This window comes from Coloeus monedula, assembly GCF_965178545.1.
Source record: "Coloeus monedula genome assembly, chromosome: 2".
Classification (NCBI taxonomy): domain Eukaryota; kingdom Metazoa; phylum Chordata; class Aves; order Passeriformes; family Corvidae; genus Coloeus; species Coloeus monedula.
Window position 1 is genome coordinate 114,287,409 of NC_138782.1, and position 18,443 is coordinate 114,305,851.

General features: G+C 50.6%; 1 protein-coding gene across 1 annotated transcript in view; it reads left to right on the forward strand.

Annotated features, from left to right (window-relative positions):
* Positions 1-1,367: 1,367 nt before the first annotated feature.
* The window catches only part of TNFRSF21 (TNF receptor superfamily member 21), a 35,444-nt gene continuing 18,368 nt past the window's right edge, over positions 1,368-18,443 (forward strand). Inside the window, exons 1-3 of the mRNA XM_082303180.1 lie at positions 1,368-1,523; positions 7,231-7,885; positions 9,567-10,064. Coding sequence (XP_082159306.1) covers positions 1,470-1,523; positions 7,231-7,885; positions 9,567-10,064 — 1,207 coding nt within the window. The 5' untranslated portion in view covers positions 1,368-1,469. The remainder of the gene's footprint in view (positions 1,524-7,230; positions 7,886-9,566; positions 10,065-18,443) is intronic.

An 18,443-nucleotide genomic window follows, 5' to 3' on the forward strand; every position in this document is an offset into this window, starting at 1 on the left:
AACCCCATGTTTCCCCCTGCCCCTCCCTTTTTTTAGACGGGATTTTATGAGTTCTGTGCTGTTTCCTTTGTTGTGGCACTGAAACCCTCTCTTGATTCATCTGCTTTCAGCATGTCTCCAGAAGGTGACTGTTGGTTAGCAGGATTTCTGCAGGCTCTGGAAATCAGGTGTTTGGGCGTTTTCCTCAACAGACAACCAGGAATTTAGAGAGTCACAAATACCCTTGATTTGCTGCACTCATAAACCTTGAAGGCCCTGATCAGCCATACCTGGGGTTGCCCTGGTCTCTTGCTCAGATTTTGGAACAACCCTGAAGTCTCACCTCAGTTCCCATCTCCTGTAAGGACCTTGGATGCATTTGCATCCTTTCCAGTCCTGACTCTGGGCCCATCCGCTGTTCCCCCTGACTCCCTGGCCAAACCTGGACCTGTTTCTGTCACTTCCCACAGCTATCAATGGACATTGTGACCATCACCCTGCTCTGCCCACCCTGCTCAGATGCTGCAGGATGGGTGTGAGGGCACTGTTCGCACTGTGGCCACCCTCAACATCCAGCTAATCCTCTCCCACGGAGGGATGTGTTTGCTCCCTGATGGCATTCCTCCACTGCAGGAAATGTCCTAGATGTTCATAGAGTCATAGAATGGTTTGGGTTGGAAGGAACATTTAAAGGCCGTCTAGTTCCAATCCCCATTCCACGGCAGGGATGCCACCCACTAGACCAGCCTGCTCCGAGCCCTGTCCAAGCTGGCCTTGGACACTTCCAGGGAAGGGGCTACCACAGCTTCCCTGGGCAACCTGTGCCAACGCCTCACCCCCCTTTTTGTAAAAAAATTCTTCCCTATATGTCTGACATTGGAGAACACGAAAAATAAAACAAACGAAAATCCCCCCGAAGATTTCACGGTGCCGAACACCGACTCCGCTGCGATTTCTCCGCGCCCGCTACCCTGGGACGCCTGAGCTCCACCCAACCGAAACCACGAGGGGAACAGGAGCTGCCGCTGCCGCACGGACGGGGCGGGCGATGTGGGAGACGCTCAGGGCAAGGCCCCTTCTGTCCCCTTCCGTCCCCTTCTGTCCCCTTCTGTCCCCTTCTATCCCCTTCCGTCCCCTCCCCTCCCCGCGCTGTCCCCGCGGTGCCGCGGGGGGGCGCTCTGCCGCGCGGGCGGGTGACGCCACCGCCGGCCCCGCCCCGGCCCCGCGCGCCGCCCCCACGTGCGCGCCGCCCCCGCGGCAGAGCGCGCGCGGCGGCCCCTCAGCAGGGCAGGGCAGGGCAGGGCAGGGCAGGGCAGGTGGGAGCGCGGCAGGGCCCCCGCCCCGCCCGGCCCGGCCCCGGCCCCGGCTCGGCCCCGGGCCCGGCCCGGCCCCCGCCATGGGCGCCCGGCCGCCGCCGGCCCCGCGCCCCGCCGCCTGAGGCAGCGCGGCCGCACGGGCAGCGCCTCGCCCGCAGCCCCGGCCCCGCCACCATGGGGGCCGCCGCGGCGAGCCGGAGCTCCGCCGGGTTCGCCGGCATCCTCGCGGTGAGTTGCGTGCCTGCGTGTGTGTGTGCGCGGAGCGAGGGGATCGGTCCGTGCCTGCGCCGCCCGCGCAGCATCCGCGTGTCCGCGGCGTGGGTGGGGATGTGCTGCAGTGCGGGGCTGCCCGCCCGCGCCTCCTGCCCGGCCTGGGGCAGCGTGGCAGGAGGGGCGGGTGCTCGGCTGTCCTGCTGGCCCCGCTCCGCGCGCCGGGGGCTGTGCGGGGCGCCGCTGCGCCCTCCCCGGGGCTGCTGCCCGCCCCAGCCTCGCAGCCCCGGGTCCTGGTCGGTGACGCCGGCTGGGTGCGATATTCCCTGCGGTGTCCGTGCTCCCCATGCCTATGTTAGCGCAGGCGGCGGCGGCATCCCCCAGCCAGGGCTGTGCCGCACAGCCAGAGCTGAGCGGGTCCTTGTTCTGCTCTCTGCGCTGCTCCTGAAGCTCGGCACTGGACAGGGATCCATCCATGCATCCATCCATCCATCCCCCTCCGCAGCTGCTTTTCTTGCCTCCCTTTGGACAGGCAGTAAACCTCCCCGCTGCGAATGGCAGGCGGCTGCCCTGACTTATCACGGAAATGTTTTCCGGGAGCTTTATCTCCCCATTTACTTTCCCGGGTAGGGCACTTCCCAGTCAGCGCTTTAGGGCTACATCCCGTCTGTTTGGGGAGAGACAGTAATTCGGTGTGTCAGGCAGACGCCGCAGCTGCTGCGGCTGGGTTGTGTAACCGAGGAGAGCACTTGCTGTTAAACTCAAGGTGGATCTGAGCAAGCTGGCGCTGGCTCGACAGGAATCCGAGTAAACAACAAATAATCTAAAGCTGGAAGGGCATTAGCCGGGAAACAGCCTCGTTGTTCTGAAGGCGAAGGGGAACTTGGCGCAGTGGCGGAGCAGACGGGGTCCGTGCTCAGTGCTGGCTGTGCACTCCCGAATGCTGGATTCCCGCTGGGAGAAGCGAGCCCGCAGAAGCCAGTGCTGCTGCTGGAAGATGAGATGCTGATGGGGAGCTTGAGATATGCAGCTCCAGCCGGGATCCTGGAGGTCAGTTGGGAATGGTGGGTGTAGAGGAAAGAGGTGGGAAAAAGTAGTGATATAGAGGTGTGGGGAGATACAGCAGCAATTTTGGGGCATGAAGAGAGACTCTGAGCAAATACACAAGTGTGTTACTTGTGCATGTGTGTTCTCGCACCTGTATGTGTGTGATCATACAGGGAAGCAAGGCAAAATTCCCATTTGCTTGTGAGGTGGCAGGATCCTCCCGGGGTTTTCGTCTGATACCTTCAACATTTTGGGAATCTCCCTTTGGTCACACAAGAAGTTAATGTCTTCCCAGCCTGGGGGAAGTTTGTGCGAGGGAGTATGTTCAAATTGATAGCTGGTGGGTCTTTCACTAGTGCAGCAAACCCAAATCTGCCTGGCTGCTGGGTTTTGGAGCAGTAGCAGCTTGGCAGCCGTTGTGTGGGGCTGGTATTGGCTGTGATTTCTTTTGCTTGGTGGATTTTTTGGGACCCCACTGACTGCTGCAAGGTGGTTTCTACCATCTCCCCCATTGTCCTTGCCTGGGACCAGCACAACATCACCATACTTCAATTTGGGGCTTTTGGGAATCTGGGGGATTCCATCTGTTCGGAGCAAAACCGTGGCTGGCGGGGATGCTTCCGAGCTCTGGTCTGCGCTGGCTGCAGGGTTTTCCGTCATGGGGACCAGATGTTGTGGTGCTGCTGTTCTGGCTTGTTCGTCTCCCTGTGTTTCACTCTTGAGATGGAGTAAAGGAACTGCTGAGCAGTGAGTCCTGAGCTCTCATTTCACAAACCCCGAAGCAGCTGAAATAGCTGGTCATGTTGCAAGAAGCAGAAACTTGCCTTGCTCTTCAGTACTTTCCTCACAGGCAACTTTTTTCGGACTAAGTAAGTAATTTGATCCTTTTTACAGTGATCGGGGCAGGACGTTTGCTCCTCCTGTCCGCCAAGTTACTGTAAAACTTCCAGACCAGTTTATTTGTCTTTCTGGTGTTTTTATATATTTCTTTTACTTTAATGTTGCAAGCACTTTCCCATTATTGTCCGCAAAGGATGCAGCTGACCTCCGGGAAGGGCGGCAGGCAGTGCAGCTCATCCCCAGCCTGTGCCAAGGCATTGCCACAGAGCCAGCTGCCATTTCTACCAAATTCTGCTGGTTTTGCTTGGAAACCATTCCCAGAGTATCAGTTTATCACTGTGGGTCCCTGCTCACTTGCAGGTCTCTGCTCCTGCTCTTCTCTACCAGGATCAAGTGCCCTGTGTTTAGCTGCTGTTTGTGTTTTGGGGTTTTTTTTAATTTCTTTTTTTTTTAATTTTTACTTTAGTTTTAGGTTTATTGCTGTGTCCCCACAGGGCTGGCAGCAGGGCAGCCTTGTACACAACCTGAGATTATGACAATCTCGGTGTCGCAGCATTTTAGGGCACAAATTCCAGGACAGAAAGTTGATTCACCAACTTTCTGCTGGTGTTTTGACTCACTGTGCAGGTTTGGGTCCCTGAATGAGATGCAGTATTCATAGAATCATAGAATGGCTTTGGGTTGGAGAGGACCTTAAGGATCATCTAGTTCCAACACCCCTGCCATGGGCAGAAATGCCAGCCACAGGTTTCTCAGGTGTTTGCAGCTGCATCCTCTGTGCACATGCCAAGGTAGTTTGTGCCCCCTAAGAGCTGTTTCCTGTGCAGATTGCCTGTCAGGTCTCCCTGCAGCACAGTTATTGAAAAAGGGTGATGGGAGCACAGCACAGAGGCACCCACCCACTGAGATGGGGTCATCGGGCTGGGTGGTGCTGAGGTGGGTCGTGCCCACACCAGCTGTGGGGTGCTGCTGCCTCAAAGGTTTGTGTGCAGCTGAATGTGAAGGTCCCCTTGTTTGAGCATTTCCTGGTGTGGGGAGGTCAGAATGATGGTGTCCCCCAGCCTGATCTGATTTCCCCACACCATGAAGCCTTCATGTGCTGAAATAGGTGAAGGTGGCTGGGAGGTGCCTTTGCTCGTGTGGTGCAGGGCCCTGGTGCTGAGTTGGGATGCTCTTTGGGCTTGCAGCCACACTGTCCTGCTTGACCCTTGTGGAAAGGGACCCCTGTCCCATTAAAAGCCCTTCTTTGTTTCTGCATTGGGCATGGAGAGCATCATTGAAACTGCTGAAACCAAACCTGTTATTTAGCGTTGTCTTGAACCAGTTGTGGTTTTTCCTGTGTTTTTTTGTTACCCTGTACACTTCCTTTGGTACCAGAGTAATGAAATGAAGTGCAGTGGCTCAGCAGAGCTCGCTTCATTACTTGATTGCTTTTTCTCCTGGAACTGGGAGTGTCAGCCAGAAAGGTCCAGGTCTGCGTGCTGCTGGGGAGCCCTGAGGGTGAGGGACCAAACTGGCAGACACCCGTTTTTGCTGAAGATGTCCTTCTGCTTCTGGACTTCTCTTTCAGAGATCTGAGTGCTGCACAACCTGAGTAGTTGGATTATTTTAGGGACCAGAAATGCCAGTCTGAATAAATAGCAGATGCTCAATGCTGCTTAGCCATCCCCCACTGGAACTCGCTGTTCTCCCTAAGCTTGGAAGTGCATGTGCAGCTTAAGATCTTGAGATGTTCAAAAATACCAGCACTGCTTTTCTTGAGATAGGGTTTAAAAAAAAACCTCAAAAAAGCCAACTCAAACCTAGTGCTATTACAGACTTTAGTTACCCAGGCAAGGGATGGGAAGATGCTGGAAGATGGGAAGAACTGGGAGAACAGGAGGGAACCTGTACCACATGCTTATAGTGAGGCTGTCCATGGGTTTCCTGAGGTCTGGCTTGATGCAGAGGGAGAAATTAGGATCTGAGACAGCAGCACACGGCTCACTCTCAGTGAGGCAAGAGAGCCACTGCCTGTTCTGCCTCTCTGTCACCCTGTCCTGCTCAGCGCTGGCACGGGAGGAGGGTGAGTAACACAGGTGACCCCTCCTGCCACCTTAAGTGGCCAGTTTGCTAATACAGGGATTCGTCATGGAGATTACAGGGGAGGGTGGGAGGTTTGCTTAGAGCCAGCTAAGCACTTTGTTAAATCATGTCTTAGGGGAAGGGAAAAGTAAAATGCATCCTGTAAGCCTTTGCTGCCTGCCAGGGCAGCCCCGCTTTTTAATTTGATGTGCCGTAATTAGTCTGGCCGCTGCAGGATCCTCGTCAGCTCCTGCGGGCTTGCCCGCTTCTGCCTGCTCTGTAATTGCTGCTTCAGGGGGAGAAAACTAACTAACTAAAAAAAAATTTAAAAAGTGAAGTGTTTTGTACAAATCCCAAGCCGTAAATTATTTAGCAAGTGAAACAAAAATTTGCTATGTGTTTCCAGGAAGCAAGAGACTGCACCAAAAATGACGCGGCGCAGCTTGTGGCTCTGCTGCGATGTGCCTTCTGCAGAGTCATGTCGTTGGGAGCCCTTTTTATTTTTTTTTTTTTTCCTTCTGAATATTTTCTTGCTGGCTGATAGCCCAGAATAGGTAGCAGAGCAAGAGGCGAGGGATTGTATAACACAGCCAAGTGATTTATGTGCTTGGCTCTGTAGCTGAGTAGTGTTAGGGTCTCTGGTCTTTTCACCTTCAGTGTAGAAAATGTTTGAAAATTCAAGGTAATGCTGACTTGTTCCCTCTCTCCCTCTGAACTTAGCCTATGGCTGTTTGGAAATGTGTTTCCTATTGCTTTGCATGCTGTCTGAGGTTGTGTCAGTCTTTCTTTTGATATGTCTTTTGTTTTTGGTGACTTATCTTCGCTGCCATAACTGACATTAAATCCATGGACCAGAGATCCTCTGGAGGAAGCAGAGATACTTCTTGGTAGATGGAGCGGCATTGTTGCAAAGGAATTAAGGAAATAAAGCTTTGGGATTGGAAGTCAGTAGAGATAGATGGATTTATAGCAAAGCCCAGTTTCCAGTTCAGTGTCTAAAAACTGTTGTCCTTTTACCTGTGTCTGATGCAATGAGGAGCTGAGTTACAGCAGAGTTCTTTGAAGAGTGTGAAAATAGCACCGGGTTTTCTCTCCTGTTGCTAATGCAGCTGGTTTAGAGTAGGTTCAGATGTGGTTGGAGGCTCAAAGCAGAACATCCCTTGCGGTCTCGCCAAACCCAACACTTGCACCGAGCCATAAAAAATCATGGAAAGGCAGAGGAGCTGAGAAATAGTCCAGAAACAGCTGCTAGCCTGGATTTCATCCTTGTTTGTGTTACTCAGAAAGGTAACTATTTGAACAAGTGCAGATGAACAAATAGAGAAGGAAAGTTTTACAGGTCAAAGCTGCCATCTGCATGTGTTTTTTGTCTTGTCGGTGAGTGCCTGCCTCGTGCTGGAGCCTCTCAGCCTTGAAATGCAAAGCTGGTCTGAATTCTCCTGGGGTGGCCAGGTAGCACGTACTGCTGAAACACAATTAGCAGTATTTACCACCCTGGCAGGGTTGCAGTGTAAATGATGCTTAGTTTCACTGAGAAGCGTGGTGTCAAATTTAAGCAATTATAATCATAGCTGGGGAGGTGTCTGGAGAGCGTGCTGCCACCTGCACCGGTTCCATTCCACTCCAGCCTTGCTGAGGTCCCTCCCATGGGCATAGTAACTTGTCCATGGTCCCACAGCACTGGCACATCCCTTGTGATCCTACAAGGGGTCGTTGGCAGAGAGGGCTCTGTTTGCATGCTGTTGTTGGCTGATACCTCCTGTTTGTTTTCCAGCTGCTCATGCTCCTTGGCACCGCTGATGGTCAGTCGAAGCTGACCTCTGAGCAGAATGCCATCAGCCTCTCCCCTGGCAAGTACCGCCACCTCGACCGTGCCACCAACGAAGAGCTGACCTGTGACAAATGTCCTGCAGGAACCTACGTGTCTAAACATTGTACGAAGAGTACCCTAAGAGAGTGTAGCCCCTGTCCAGATGGGACCTTTACCAAGCATGAGAATGGCATAGAGCGGTGCCACCCTTGTAGGAAACCCTGTGAACTGCCAATGATTGAGAAAACTCATTGTACTGCCTTGACTGACCGCGAGTGCACTTGCCTGTCTGGTACGTTTCAGACGAACGATACCTGCGTCCCTTACACGGTGTGCCCGGTCGGCTGGGGCGTCCGCAAGAAAGGAACCGAGACTGAAGATGTCAGGTGCAAGCCGTGCCCTCGTGGTACCTTTTCTGATGTGCCTTCTAGTGTGATGAAGTGCAAACCCTACACTGACTGCTTTGGGAAAAACATGGTGGTCATCAAGCCAGGGACGAAGGAGAGTGACAACATCTGTGGTTCTCCAGCGTCCCTTCCGAACACGGCTTTGACTTCAGCAAGCACCGAAGCGGGTGAGCAGCCCTATGAAGTTCCACCAACTGCTGATCTTCCCAAAGGTAATGTCCACCACTGAAACACAGGTGTGGTTTTGATGGAGGGATTGTGTTCCTTCCTTGGTCAGGGTTGGTGTTAAGCTGTTAAAAACAACCTGGTCTAAAGGTGGTACTACTGCTTCATGGCATCGGGTTGCCCTCACTTGTGTTAAACCACATTTAGTAACATTTTCACTAAGACTGCAGTCCTGATTGGACTTCTGGCTGTCCTGCTGTTTGGGCTGAAAGGACATGACTTTCCTCAGCCTCTTTTCCCACCTCTGTGATGTGCTGGCACAAGTCTTTGTGCAGTTGTGGTGAACCTGGGTTGGGATGCAGTAGGAAAACCCCTGCTATGGTCTCCCTGCAGCAGGGAGATTCCTCCTCTGATGGATTCACTGCTTTTGTGCCTGTGCTTTCCTTGCTGCATTTCACTCTGTACTGTGTCACAGTATTGGCTGAATGGGAACCATTGCTGTAACAGCCCTGCAGGAGCCTGGGCTGTCCTGTAACTTTTTTCCTTCACTCTCTTAAAATTACTATATGGAATTTCCCCTTCTCTTGCTTAATTGGAAGTGGCTCATCATCACAGCCTTTATGGTGATGCCTTAGCTGTGTCTGGTTTCAGGGGTGCTGTAGGACTCCACTTGAGGTGGTATTCTGCACTCCCTGGAAAGCAGCTTCCCTGCAGTGTCTCAGATGAGGCGTTTTAATTTAAAAATGCAACTTTTGATGACCTCAACAGCTGAGTTGGTAAATACAATAGCAGGGAAGTGCTGACAGTCATACGCTTCCAGTGCTTCACCTCTGTTAAGTCTCAAAGCTTGCCCTAGTGTCGGTATCATTGGGAGTGTACAGGAGGGTGTTTCCTGAACTTTGCATTCAACTGTCAACAGTTACGTAGAAGTTTTCACTGTTTGTGTCCTGGTTAGGGTGTTTAGGGTAACCAAGATGGGGGCAAAACCAGGTTCGGACAAATACACCCACTCTGTCTCAGCTGTGATGAGACACAATCTTGAAAAGATGACTTTTAAAATAATCCATAGTTTTTGCCACAACAGCCCTTCTTCCACTTCTCGCCAGGCTTTGGCTCGTATTTCATGTCTGGCTGGGACTTGCGAGGTGCTGGTTGATAAGGAAACTCAATAAAGATGGAAGATAGCTCTTGGGAGGAAGTTTGGTTGCTTCAGAGACCTATTTTATAGTTGATTCATCTGCAATTGCTTGCAGGGCTGATAAAAAAATGTTTGTGTTTCCTTAACAAACCCAGTGGAGAGATACTAAGCCTACAAATTGCCAGTATTTTTGTACTTTTAGTCCAAACATGAAATTCCACAAATGAGTTAAAACCAGTGTTCATAAACCTAAGAAAGTAAAAACAACTTGCTCAAAGCTGTTGGTTTTCTGATAAATGCTGAATGTGGGACAAACACAGACTGACAACATGCCTTAAATAACTCATTTTTTGTAATAAGCTGCCTCTGGCCTTAACCAGCAAGGGTCAGTTTTACCTTGAAGCTCCCTCTGTAACTGTACCCATCTGTTCCCAGAGGCAAACCTCAACTTCACCTCTACTCTTTCTCACTGCCTGGCGTTGGGTTTCTGTCTGCTGGCCAAGCCGATGCTCAGGCAGGTCTTAGCCCGTGATGTGATGCCATATCGCATCTCCAGGGCCGTGACACTCAACTCTCCTCTCCTCCCGCAGGTCTGAATTCTTCAGTTCCCGATTTTGTCCCCTCTCCAGCGCCGCGCGCGTCCAGCAGCATGGTGGAGCGGGCACGGTACTACAACGAGACCTCAGCCAACGAGACGGACGGCATCGGCGGGACCCTCATGGGCTCCGGCACCACCAGTCAGGCCCAGAGCTACCGGCACAAGCAGACCAGCCAGGCGCTGGAGAAGCAGCCATCCCTGGAGATGATGGGGGGCGAGAAGCCCAGCGGCCCATACAGGCCCCCCCGGCGAGGCTCTCAGAACGTCCACCAGCACTTCGACATCAATGAGCACTTGCCGTGGATGATCGTCCTCTTCCTGCTGCTGGTCCTGGTGGTGATCGTGGTCTGCAGCGTCAGAAAGAGCTCACGGACTCTGAAGAAGGGACCCCGGCAAGATCCCAGTGCCATTGTGGAAAAAGCTATTATGAAAAAGTCCACCACCCCCACACAGAACAGGGAGAAGTGGATCTATTACTGCAACGGGCACGGTGAGCAGTAGAGACTGTGGTATCCTCTCCACTCCAGCCCAGGGCTGTGCAGGGGCTGCCCCCACAGCCAGTGACTAGTGGCTTTCCTCATTTGGTGGGTCTTGTAGTGAGGACAAAGCCCATTTATGGTTTCTCAGATGTTTCTTTATCCTTGGCTACTCCTTCCAGTTCCCGTGGTGTGTCCCTGCTCCTGAAGGAAGGGTTAATGGAGGGAGTGTCGCCTGCTTGCTCCAGCTTCTCTTCTTCTCACCCAGCTTCTCCAGCTTCTACCCTTCTTCCATTGGTGACTGATTTTGAATGAAGGCACCTTTTGTTTTTCCCTCTTCCCTTTCCACTTTTCTTCTGTTTCACATGGTCCTTATTTTCCCAGTGATCCAGGCATGGATCTGGTTGTCTTTCATGTTGTCCTTTATCCCCTCACCCGTCTGTTTCTGGAAGGCTGAGTCATCCCCCACCTCTTGGCACCGCCTCAATTTCAGTTCTTAGCCCTAAATCCCAACTGCTGGCTTGTGTCCCAAGCCTTTTGCTCGCACTGGAGCCAGAAAGGTTATCCTTAAAGGCTGAGTCGTGGATGTGTACAGCTCCACGAGTGTCGTCAGGTCTGCCTGGACTCTCTTTTTGGTAGTGTATCCTATTGATTTAGTGGATGATTTGCTGTCAGCTTTCTGATGAGACTTTAAAGATGACATACTGTGATCTTCAAGCTGAAATTTGTAAAAATCAGTGATAAACTAATGGTGTCATGACTGTGAGCACCAAGCAGCCATGATCTCCCTAGTGGGATGCGCAGTTCTTCCTGTGCAAAGCCCCCATGGCAATTTTGGCCCTCGCTTATCCTGTGTAGAGTGACGAGTCCTTACTTGGGGTTGACCTTGCTCAACCTTAAACATCCGTTCACAGTTAACCTTTAGAAAAGCACATTTAACAAGGGGGGGGCAAACAAAGAATGGATTGAACAAAGATTGAAAGGTTTAAGAGAGATCAGTCCTTGATGAAAGTCATCCTTGAGTGCTCAAGTACAAAGAAAGAAGGTTTTGAATAGGGCGTCTTCTGTAGTGTACTCTCTTCACCTTCCTGCTGATTAATAGACCTACACTTTGTTTGCCCTCATTAATTCATTTATACAACCAGTAAGGTCTTGTTGGAAGTGGTTTTCTGCCTTCTCTTATATTTGTGTTGCTTATCAGTTTCCTTTTAACTCTTTTGTGTTCTTGGGCTGCAGTTTCTTAAACTTTTTCCCATAACCCCTGCACTCCATTGTCCCTAAAATCTGTGGCACCCAAAGCATGGTCTGTGACACCATGATGAGTGATCTGCAGTGGAGTTGCAGAACCTTATTAGACATCCTTGTTTGTGAGCACTACCAGGAATACGTGGGTTTGGCCATGATTCATAGGTCAAAAACGAGTGGTAGTAACCCTTTCCCCCCAAGACTTTAATTAGCAGTTGGTTAATTTCTGATGATTTTCTGTTTCTTGAAACACCTGAGAGCAGGGCAGTTTGTACCAGACCGGGAATGCTTGAGTGCAGGGACCAGACCATGCTGCTTTCAGCAAGTGCAGCTCTGGATTCTATCCTGGCATTTCAGACCATGCTGAAGTGCCCGTGCTGCCTTCTGGAAGCCACATTAGAGCTGCCTTTGTGGGCACTGCTGTGTGTTGGGTCACTAAGAATGATTCAGGTTAAAGAAACCATGTAGGTAAGAGAAGGTTCACGTGGAGAGCAATGACCTGTTTTAACCCCTTTAGATAAAACCTCACCTTGCAGATCTTATCATCCTTTGGGGGACAGCATCATTCATGTGTCATCCTGTGCTTCCCAGGGTGAGTTGTTCCAGCCTTGTCTGTCACATTAACAGCTGCACCAATTTCGCAAGATCCTTACTAAGTTTTCCCTTTGTCTCAGGAAATAAGCTGGATGTAACAGTAAAACCACACTTAGGTGATAAACCATCTTGGTGTGATTGAACCTCTCCGATCTGGAGGTGAATGGCTCTGTTACTCCCAGTCATTCCTGCAACAGTCACGCAGGTTCCCTCTTGTCACGGGTGGCTTCGTGACTTCCTCCTGCCACTGAATGTCCTCAGATGAACTTTGTGCAATCAAGGCAGGCAAACAGGCACAAACCAATTAATGCTTTGTCTTGCTTTTAGTGCAAACCAAATCGTGTTGCGTTAGCTGGAAGAGCCTTGCTCATTAGCTCTTACTTGGTGATGCTACTCTGCCGTGTCAGAATGCAAATTATTCTCCTCTGCGGTGGTGCATAAATCCCTCTCTGCCTTTTCTGTTGAAACATCTGGCTCTTAAGGCTGTTTACTTGAAAGGAGAGGTGTAGTGCCATAAAGGAATTGACCTTTTATTTAATAACTGGCTGTACAGCTGAGACATTTTGTAGAGTTGCTGCATCATGGCTTAGCTTTCTACTGCTCCAGCAGTGTTTGTTCCCAAATGGTGCTTCATCCTGAAGCAGCATTTCAGACAGGGGTGAGTTTAGCCAGGAGCAAACTTCAGGCTGTTGCAGAGGGGAAATCCTTCCCCTCCTGTGCTGCTGTGTGGATCCCTCCATGGTAGGCAACCAGAGCAAAGCCTCCTGAGATGTGAGGACCACAGCTGCTCCCCAGGTTCAGGTGCTAGCCTGGTTTGTGGTTGTACTAGGAGTGTAGAGAACAATCAATTAGTGTATGAACTATCTTTGTGGCTGGGGGTGCAGCTCCTGGGCTGGCTGCTGGCAGTGCACCCACATCTGTATGACCTCCATCCAGAGGCTGGCTGCCACACCAGCAAGGCTCTGGGGTGTGTTTATTGCCTGTTTACGTAGTTCTTGCAAACAGTCTACCCCTACTTGTTCCTAGTTTACCATCTCCTCCCTCCTAATCCTTTCAGTCAACAGCTTTAACCTTTGAAAGGAAAGTTCGGGTCTGACGTAGGCACTGGAGCCTCTCCTCAGATGAGCTGTGCTTGGGCTCCTGCCCTCACACTGGCAACCCCCCTGAACCTCCCGAGGCACCAGGTGGGCATCCAAGGCTTTGGCTCTTTGGGGTATTTTATTACTGATTGCTCCAAGGCCATGGGTGCTGGGTGAAGCATGGTCAGGGTGGCACTAGCACTGCTCAGTGCTGGAGTAAAGACATGGCACTGTGGTTGGTCTCCTTACCAAAAGAGGAGGGGTTTAGGGTGGAAGCAGGGGCTCAAATTCTTACCAAGTTCCTGAAGGGACTTGATTCCTGAATTGTTTAAATAATTGAAATAGGTGTGTAATCCTGATGAGCAGTTGTTGTCAGGAGGAGGTTCACTTGTCCTCATCTCCCCATGAGCTGGTATCTGTGCCCTATCCTCTCTCTGGTCATAATACATATCTTAAATAACTGCCCAAACATAAAAATAGAAGTAGCTTGGGAGGTTGGTGTTAAAACTAGACCCATGTCCTTAGCATGGATATGTTCCAGCCAAGGCAGCAAATGCCAGTGCTTCTCACTGGATTAAATGGTTCAGAGGTCTGGGAAGAGCTTGCAATGACTAATGGCCTGAATTAGCAGCCAGCCTACCTCCACGTCTGTCCTCATGTCCATCCTCAGAACAGGGGCTGTCCAGAGAGATTGAGAAGGTAGAACAGTGTACATGTGTGGTTGGAGAAGCTGGACCTCTTGCTGCTTCAGCTGGCTCTTACTTTGCAGCCCTGCAGATAGGAATCCAACAGTCGTCAGTTTGTCAAAGTTTTCCTGAGAAATTATCCATGTGGTGCCTGAGTGACGTAGGGGCAGGGCTGATAGGGCTCTGTGGTTTAACCTTGTATGACTTCCTTCTTTTAGATCAAGGACGGCCTACACACTGGGCTCATGCCTTTATTTTAGCAAATACCCTTTTCCTTTCTTCATACGTTTCCAGAGGTGAGGAAATGAGCTTGCAGAAACCTTTCAGTAAAAGCTGAGAATTGGAGCCTGTCTCTCAAATGCCTTGGAAATGCCAGATTTGCCATCAGTCTATGCCAAACATGAAGATGGGCTTGAATTCTTTCTGCAGAAATTGCTGATACTGTTGCCTTTGGCTTTCATCCATTTAGTAGCAGAGGATGAAGAAAGACAAAGACTGCAAAATGTTAGGGTAAAACCTGTGTATAGGAAGCAGCTGTCTGAGATGTTACGCCGGGAGGCAAGAAAAGAGTTTGGTGGTTTTTGTTTTTTGGAGTCGAAAGGCTGAAGAACAGATCTTGGCAGCACTGGCCTGGCATGAGATGCCACTTCCCTTTTATTTTTCTTCAAGTCTTGTAATTGCACATTATTGCAGTGGGTGGTAAGAGCAAAGCCAGGAAGCCTCTGGTTAAATAGTCAGAGAAATTAACTGTTCTGCAAAAGCCGTTTGCAGCTGGGGTGGAGCCGAGGCTTGACTGCATGTAGAAGAAGAGCATGTGCTAAAAAATGGGAGAAAATCAAAGTGGGGAATAGAGACGTGATGCTGGAGAGATGGGCAGTGTTGGGATTTGGGGGTCTTGGTTGGTCAGTTGTCAGCACGTTGGAGGCCAGGATCTTCTTGGTTGGCAATTTGTAGGGAGTAGTCCTTGGCTTTCATCCTGGTTGCTGACAGACCAGGGCTAGGCTTGAGCTTCGTCTGCTCCCAAGGAAGTCAGTGAGGGTGTTGAAAGGGGACCACATCTTGTACCTCAGAGAGCTGCAGCTCCAAAGCATCCCCATGTGGATATAACCCGTGGGGGTGTGGGAACGGCTGGGCCATTGCAGGCTGGTCCTCAAATGGAATCAGGTACTCATTTGTGGTTAGTTGGAAGATGCTTATTGGAGTAAAACTACATGATTCTTTTCAAGAGACAGCACATTAATGTTATGTGTGGGCTTTGAAGTCAATCTTTTCTAGAGATCCGTCACCTAATGAAGGGAAGCAAGTGCATGGAAACAATCCAGCTGAGGGTGTTATTCCTCAGGCCTATTTAACTGCTACTCTGAATAAGGAAACTGCTGCAGGCTTGACACTTGCAGGTCTATGGGGTGACTCTGGATGCTATTTTAGGACCCTTCCTTAGTGCTTGTGTGGGTAAATGAGATGAAAGCCTCTTACTGTAATGGTTTTGTTTGGTAGAGATAGTTTTCCCTGTGATCAGCTCCTGAACAGGTCCCTGCTGGTGTCAGGAGCATCATGCTGGGAGGCCCAGTGAGAATGGGGGAGCTGCTGTGGAAACACACCCCTGGGAATTCCTCTGCACCTCTGCAGAGCATGAGGAAGAGTGATGGGGTTAAAAGCTGTGGTTAAAAAGCTCAAACTGTGGTGGCCTCGAGGTTTTGTGCCCAGGCCACAGGTGGGGCAGAGATGCCCAGAGCATCTCAGGAGGGCAGGTGTGTCCATTGCTGCTGACATAATTTGGTAATTGCAGCTATGCCTGGAGAGGAGCAGCCCTGGGCTTGTGTGCAAACCCTAATACGGCTCTGGCAGGCAGAGCATGAGATGAGGGATTGATTTCTGTCCTCCTGCCAAAACAGAGAGGCAGAAGGTGTTGTGTTTGTTTTTGTTTTCCAAAGCAGTCTCTCCTCTGGCATCTGCAGCTTGATGATGTGGAGATCACTGCTGGTCCTCTGATGACAGCCTGTCCACCTCCACAGGGTGAGACCTGGGCAGAAGGGGAGGTAGTTAAATTGGAAGAGGCAGGAATGTACCGGGTACCACAAGGAGTATGGATGCTCCCTCACTGGAGCTTGTTCTGCTGCATTTTGTGCTGTGTTTGCTCCTGCACGGGCACAGTGCTCTGCTTCGGGTGGGATGGAGCAACTCTTCATCTGCAGTACAAACCTCTGGCATGGGAATGTTGGGGTGGCATCTGACAAGTTCAGAACACCGTCTTCCTCAAAACACCCAATGTAAAACATTGTTCAGGTTTGCCCAAAAATTATCTTGTCCTTTTGGGAAGCTATGTGATTTCCAGAGGGCATGTGCAAGAGCTGACCAGGGCTTCATGATGAAAGGGAGCCTTGGAAAGTGCAAACGTGGGAAGCTGCTGTTCTGCTTAGAGAAGAAGAAACCTAATCATGTGCAGATTTTATCATCTCCTGTTCCTCAGCCTTATTGTGTTAGCACTAAAGACTGGTGCTAGATCACTTTTAATGTGTGTTGCTACACAAGCCATCTATCTGCAGCATGCACAGGGCTGTGGGGAGCTGCCCTGGGAAGCTGGAACATTTGCTCCCAAATCTGCTTCAGAAAAGGAGAGAAAACCCAAATTATCCCATGGTCACAATTCCTGGGTGGCCCCTGTATTAATTTAATGAGGGATTGGGATTTGTGCCTGCCCATTAAGGTGTAGGGCTGAGCGTGAGAGGCAGGGCAGCTCTGCAGGAGAGGAGGATTGTCCTTGCAGAAAACTGCTCTGAGCCCAGGGTGGTTTTGCCAAAAACCCGACACCAGTTCCAGTGCCGGGGGGGACTGTGATTTCACACATCAGTGAGGCTCTCACACATCACTCCTCGAATAACGAGGTTGATTTTTTTGTTGTTTTTTCCTTGCTCTCCAAGACTGGGAGAAAAAAAAAAAAATGCAGGAGGTGAATTTAATCCTCGGGTTGGCATCAGTGGGTGTCTGGATATTTATATGGCTCTGGCTGTGGCAGTATGTGTGCTCAGGGTTACCAGCTGTCCCAGAGGGTTATAATGAAGATTAACTCTGCAAAAGCCATTTAAAATTTAATAATTGCATAAAATACTTATGCTGGCCATTCTCATGCAAACTAAAGCAAGAGCAAGTCCACTCTGTGGGTCCCTGATGTAACATCCTGTGGTGGTGGGCAGAAGCTCAGATGGGTCCCAGGAGGGTTGGCCCAAGGTGTTGTTACAGAGGTGACTTCCACATAATGTATTGGGAAAGGAGGTCTTGTGCTGATTCTCAAGTTCCCAGGTTGGAAACATGTTCATAACTGCATGTGGCTGGTCACAGACCTCTCTCCACTGCCTGGTTTGGTTATTTTCCAGACAGCTTGTAGGAAATGATTGTTAGAAGTCCCCTTCTGCCTTGCACGATTTTAGGTTTTGCCTTTAAAAAAAAACCAAAACCAAACTCCAAACATACCATTTTGTGGTTTGTTGCCCAAACAGCTCTTGCTAAGGATATGAATCACTGGCTCCTGAGACGGTCTGATAGCAGCCCTCTACTCCATGGTTGGGAAAACTACCCTATCACTAAAAAGTCTTTGTGAGTGTGTCCTTTCTTTCTGTCTGACAAAGGTTCTTGTTAGTCATGGAAAGGTTTGGGCTGGAAGGGACCTCCAGAGATCAGGTGGTTCCTACCCCCCTGCTGTGGGCAGGGATGCCAACCCCTAGACCATGTTGCTCAGACCCCATCCGACCTGGCCTTGAGCCTGCCCAGGGATGGGGCAGCCACAGCTTCTCTGGGCAACCTGTGCCAGGGCCTCACCACCCTCACAGGGAAGAATTTCTTCTGAATCTCCAATCTAACCCTTCCCTCTTTGAGTTTTAGGCCATTCCTTCTTTCCTCCTTGTCCTGTCACTACACACCCATGTTCAAGGTCCCTCTCCAGCTACTGGCAGGCTGCAGTAAGGTCACCCTGGAGCCTTTTCTTCTCTAGACTGAACAAATGCTCTTCTTAGGAAAGGTAATTCTCTGACAATTTTTGTGGCCTTCTCTGGACCTGATTTAAAGGTCCACATCCTTTTTATGTTAGCGACCCCAGAGCTGGACGCAGCACACCAGCACCTCCAAGTCCTTGGCAGAGCTGCTCTCAGCCCCTTCATCCTCCAGCCTGTGCCAATAACTGGTGATTGTCCTGACCCAGGTGCAGGACCTGGCACATCTTCAAACTTCCTCATTTAGGACCTGAAGTGTGTTTTGAGTGGCAGGGGGAGGAACTGAATTTCCAATAATCTTCCCTTTTTGGCAGTGGTTGGTGGAATTTTTGCTTTTTGGAAAGGTGTGTTGTGCACTTGGGATTTCTGAGTCCTGGTTTGGCTGAGCTGTGGTATCTTGTCAGCTGGAGAGTGGATGTGCCGCATCCTGGCTCGCTTGTACAGGCTCTCAGTGTGTGCTCAGACATAAAAATAGGCTGCTGTGGCTGTGTTTCACATGAGTCAGGAGGATATTTGGAGAAGGGAGGTGGGCTGAGCTCAGGAGCAGAGCTGGCTTTGCAGTGATTTGGAGCTTTTATCTGGGTGCAGGGGAGGGTTGGGCTGCATCACTGTGGTTTTTCTGTCTGACTTACGTGTGCCCTTGGGCTGTGCTCTGTCTGTGGTGTTTCATCCAGCCTGCCTGTCACAGTCAGGATTTGTCACAGCATGTGGTGCACAGATTAATACTGCCCGTCTCTGGAATACCTCTGTCAGCTTGTAGGTGGTGGAAGCTCCAGGTGCTCCGGCTCAGATTGATACTGAGG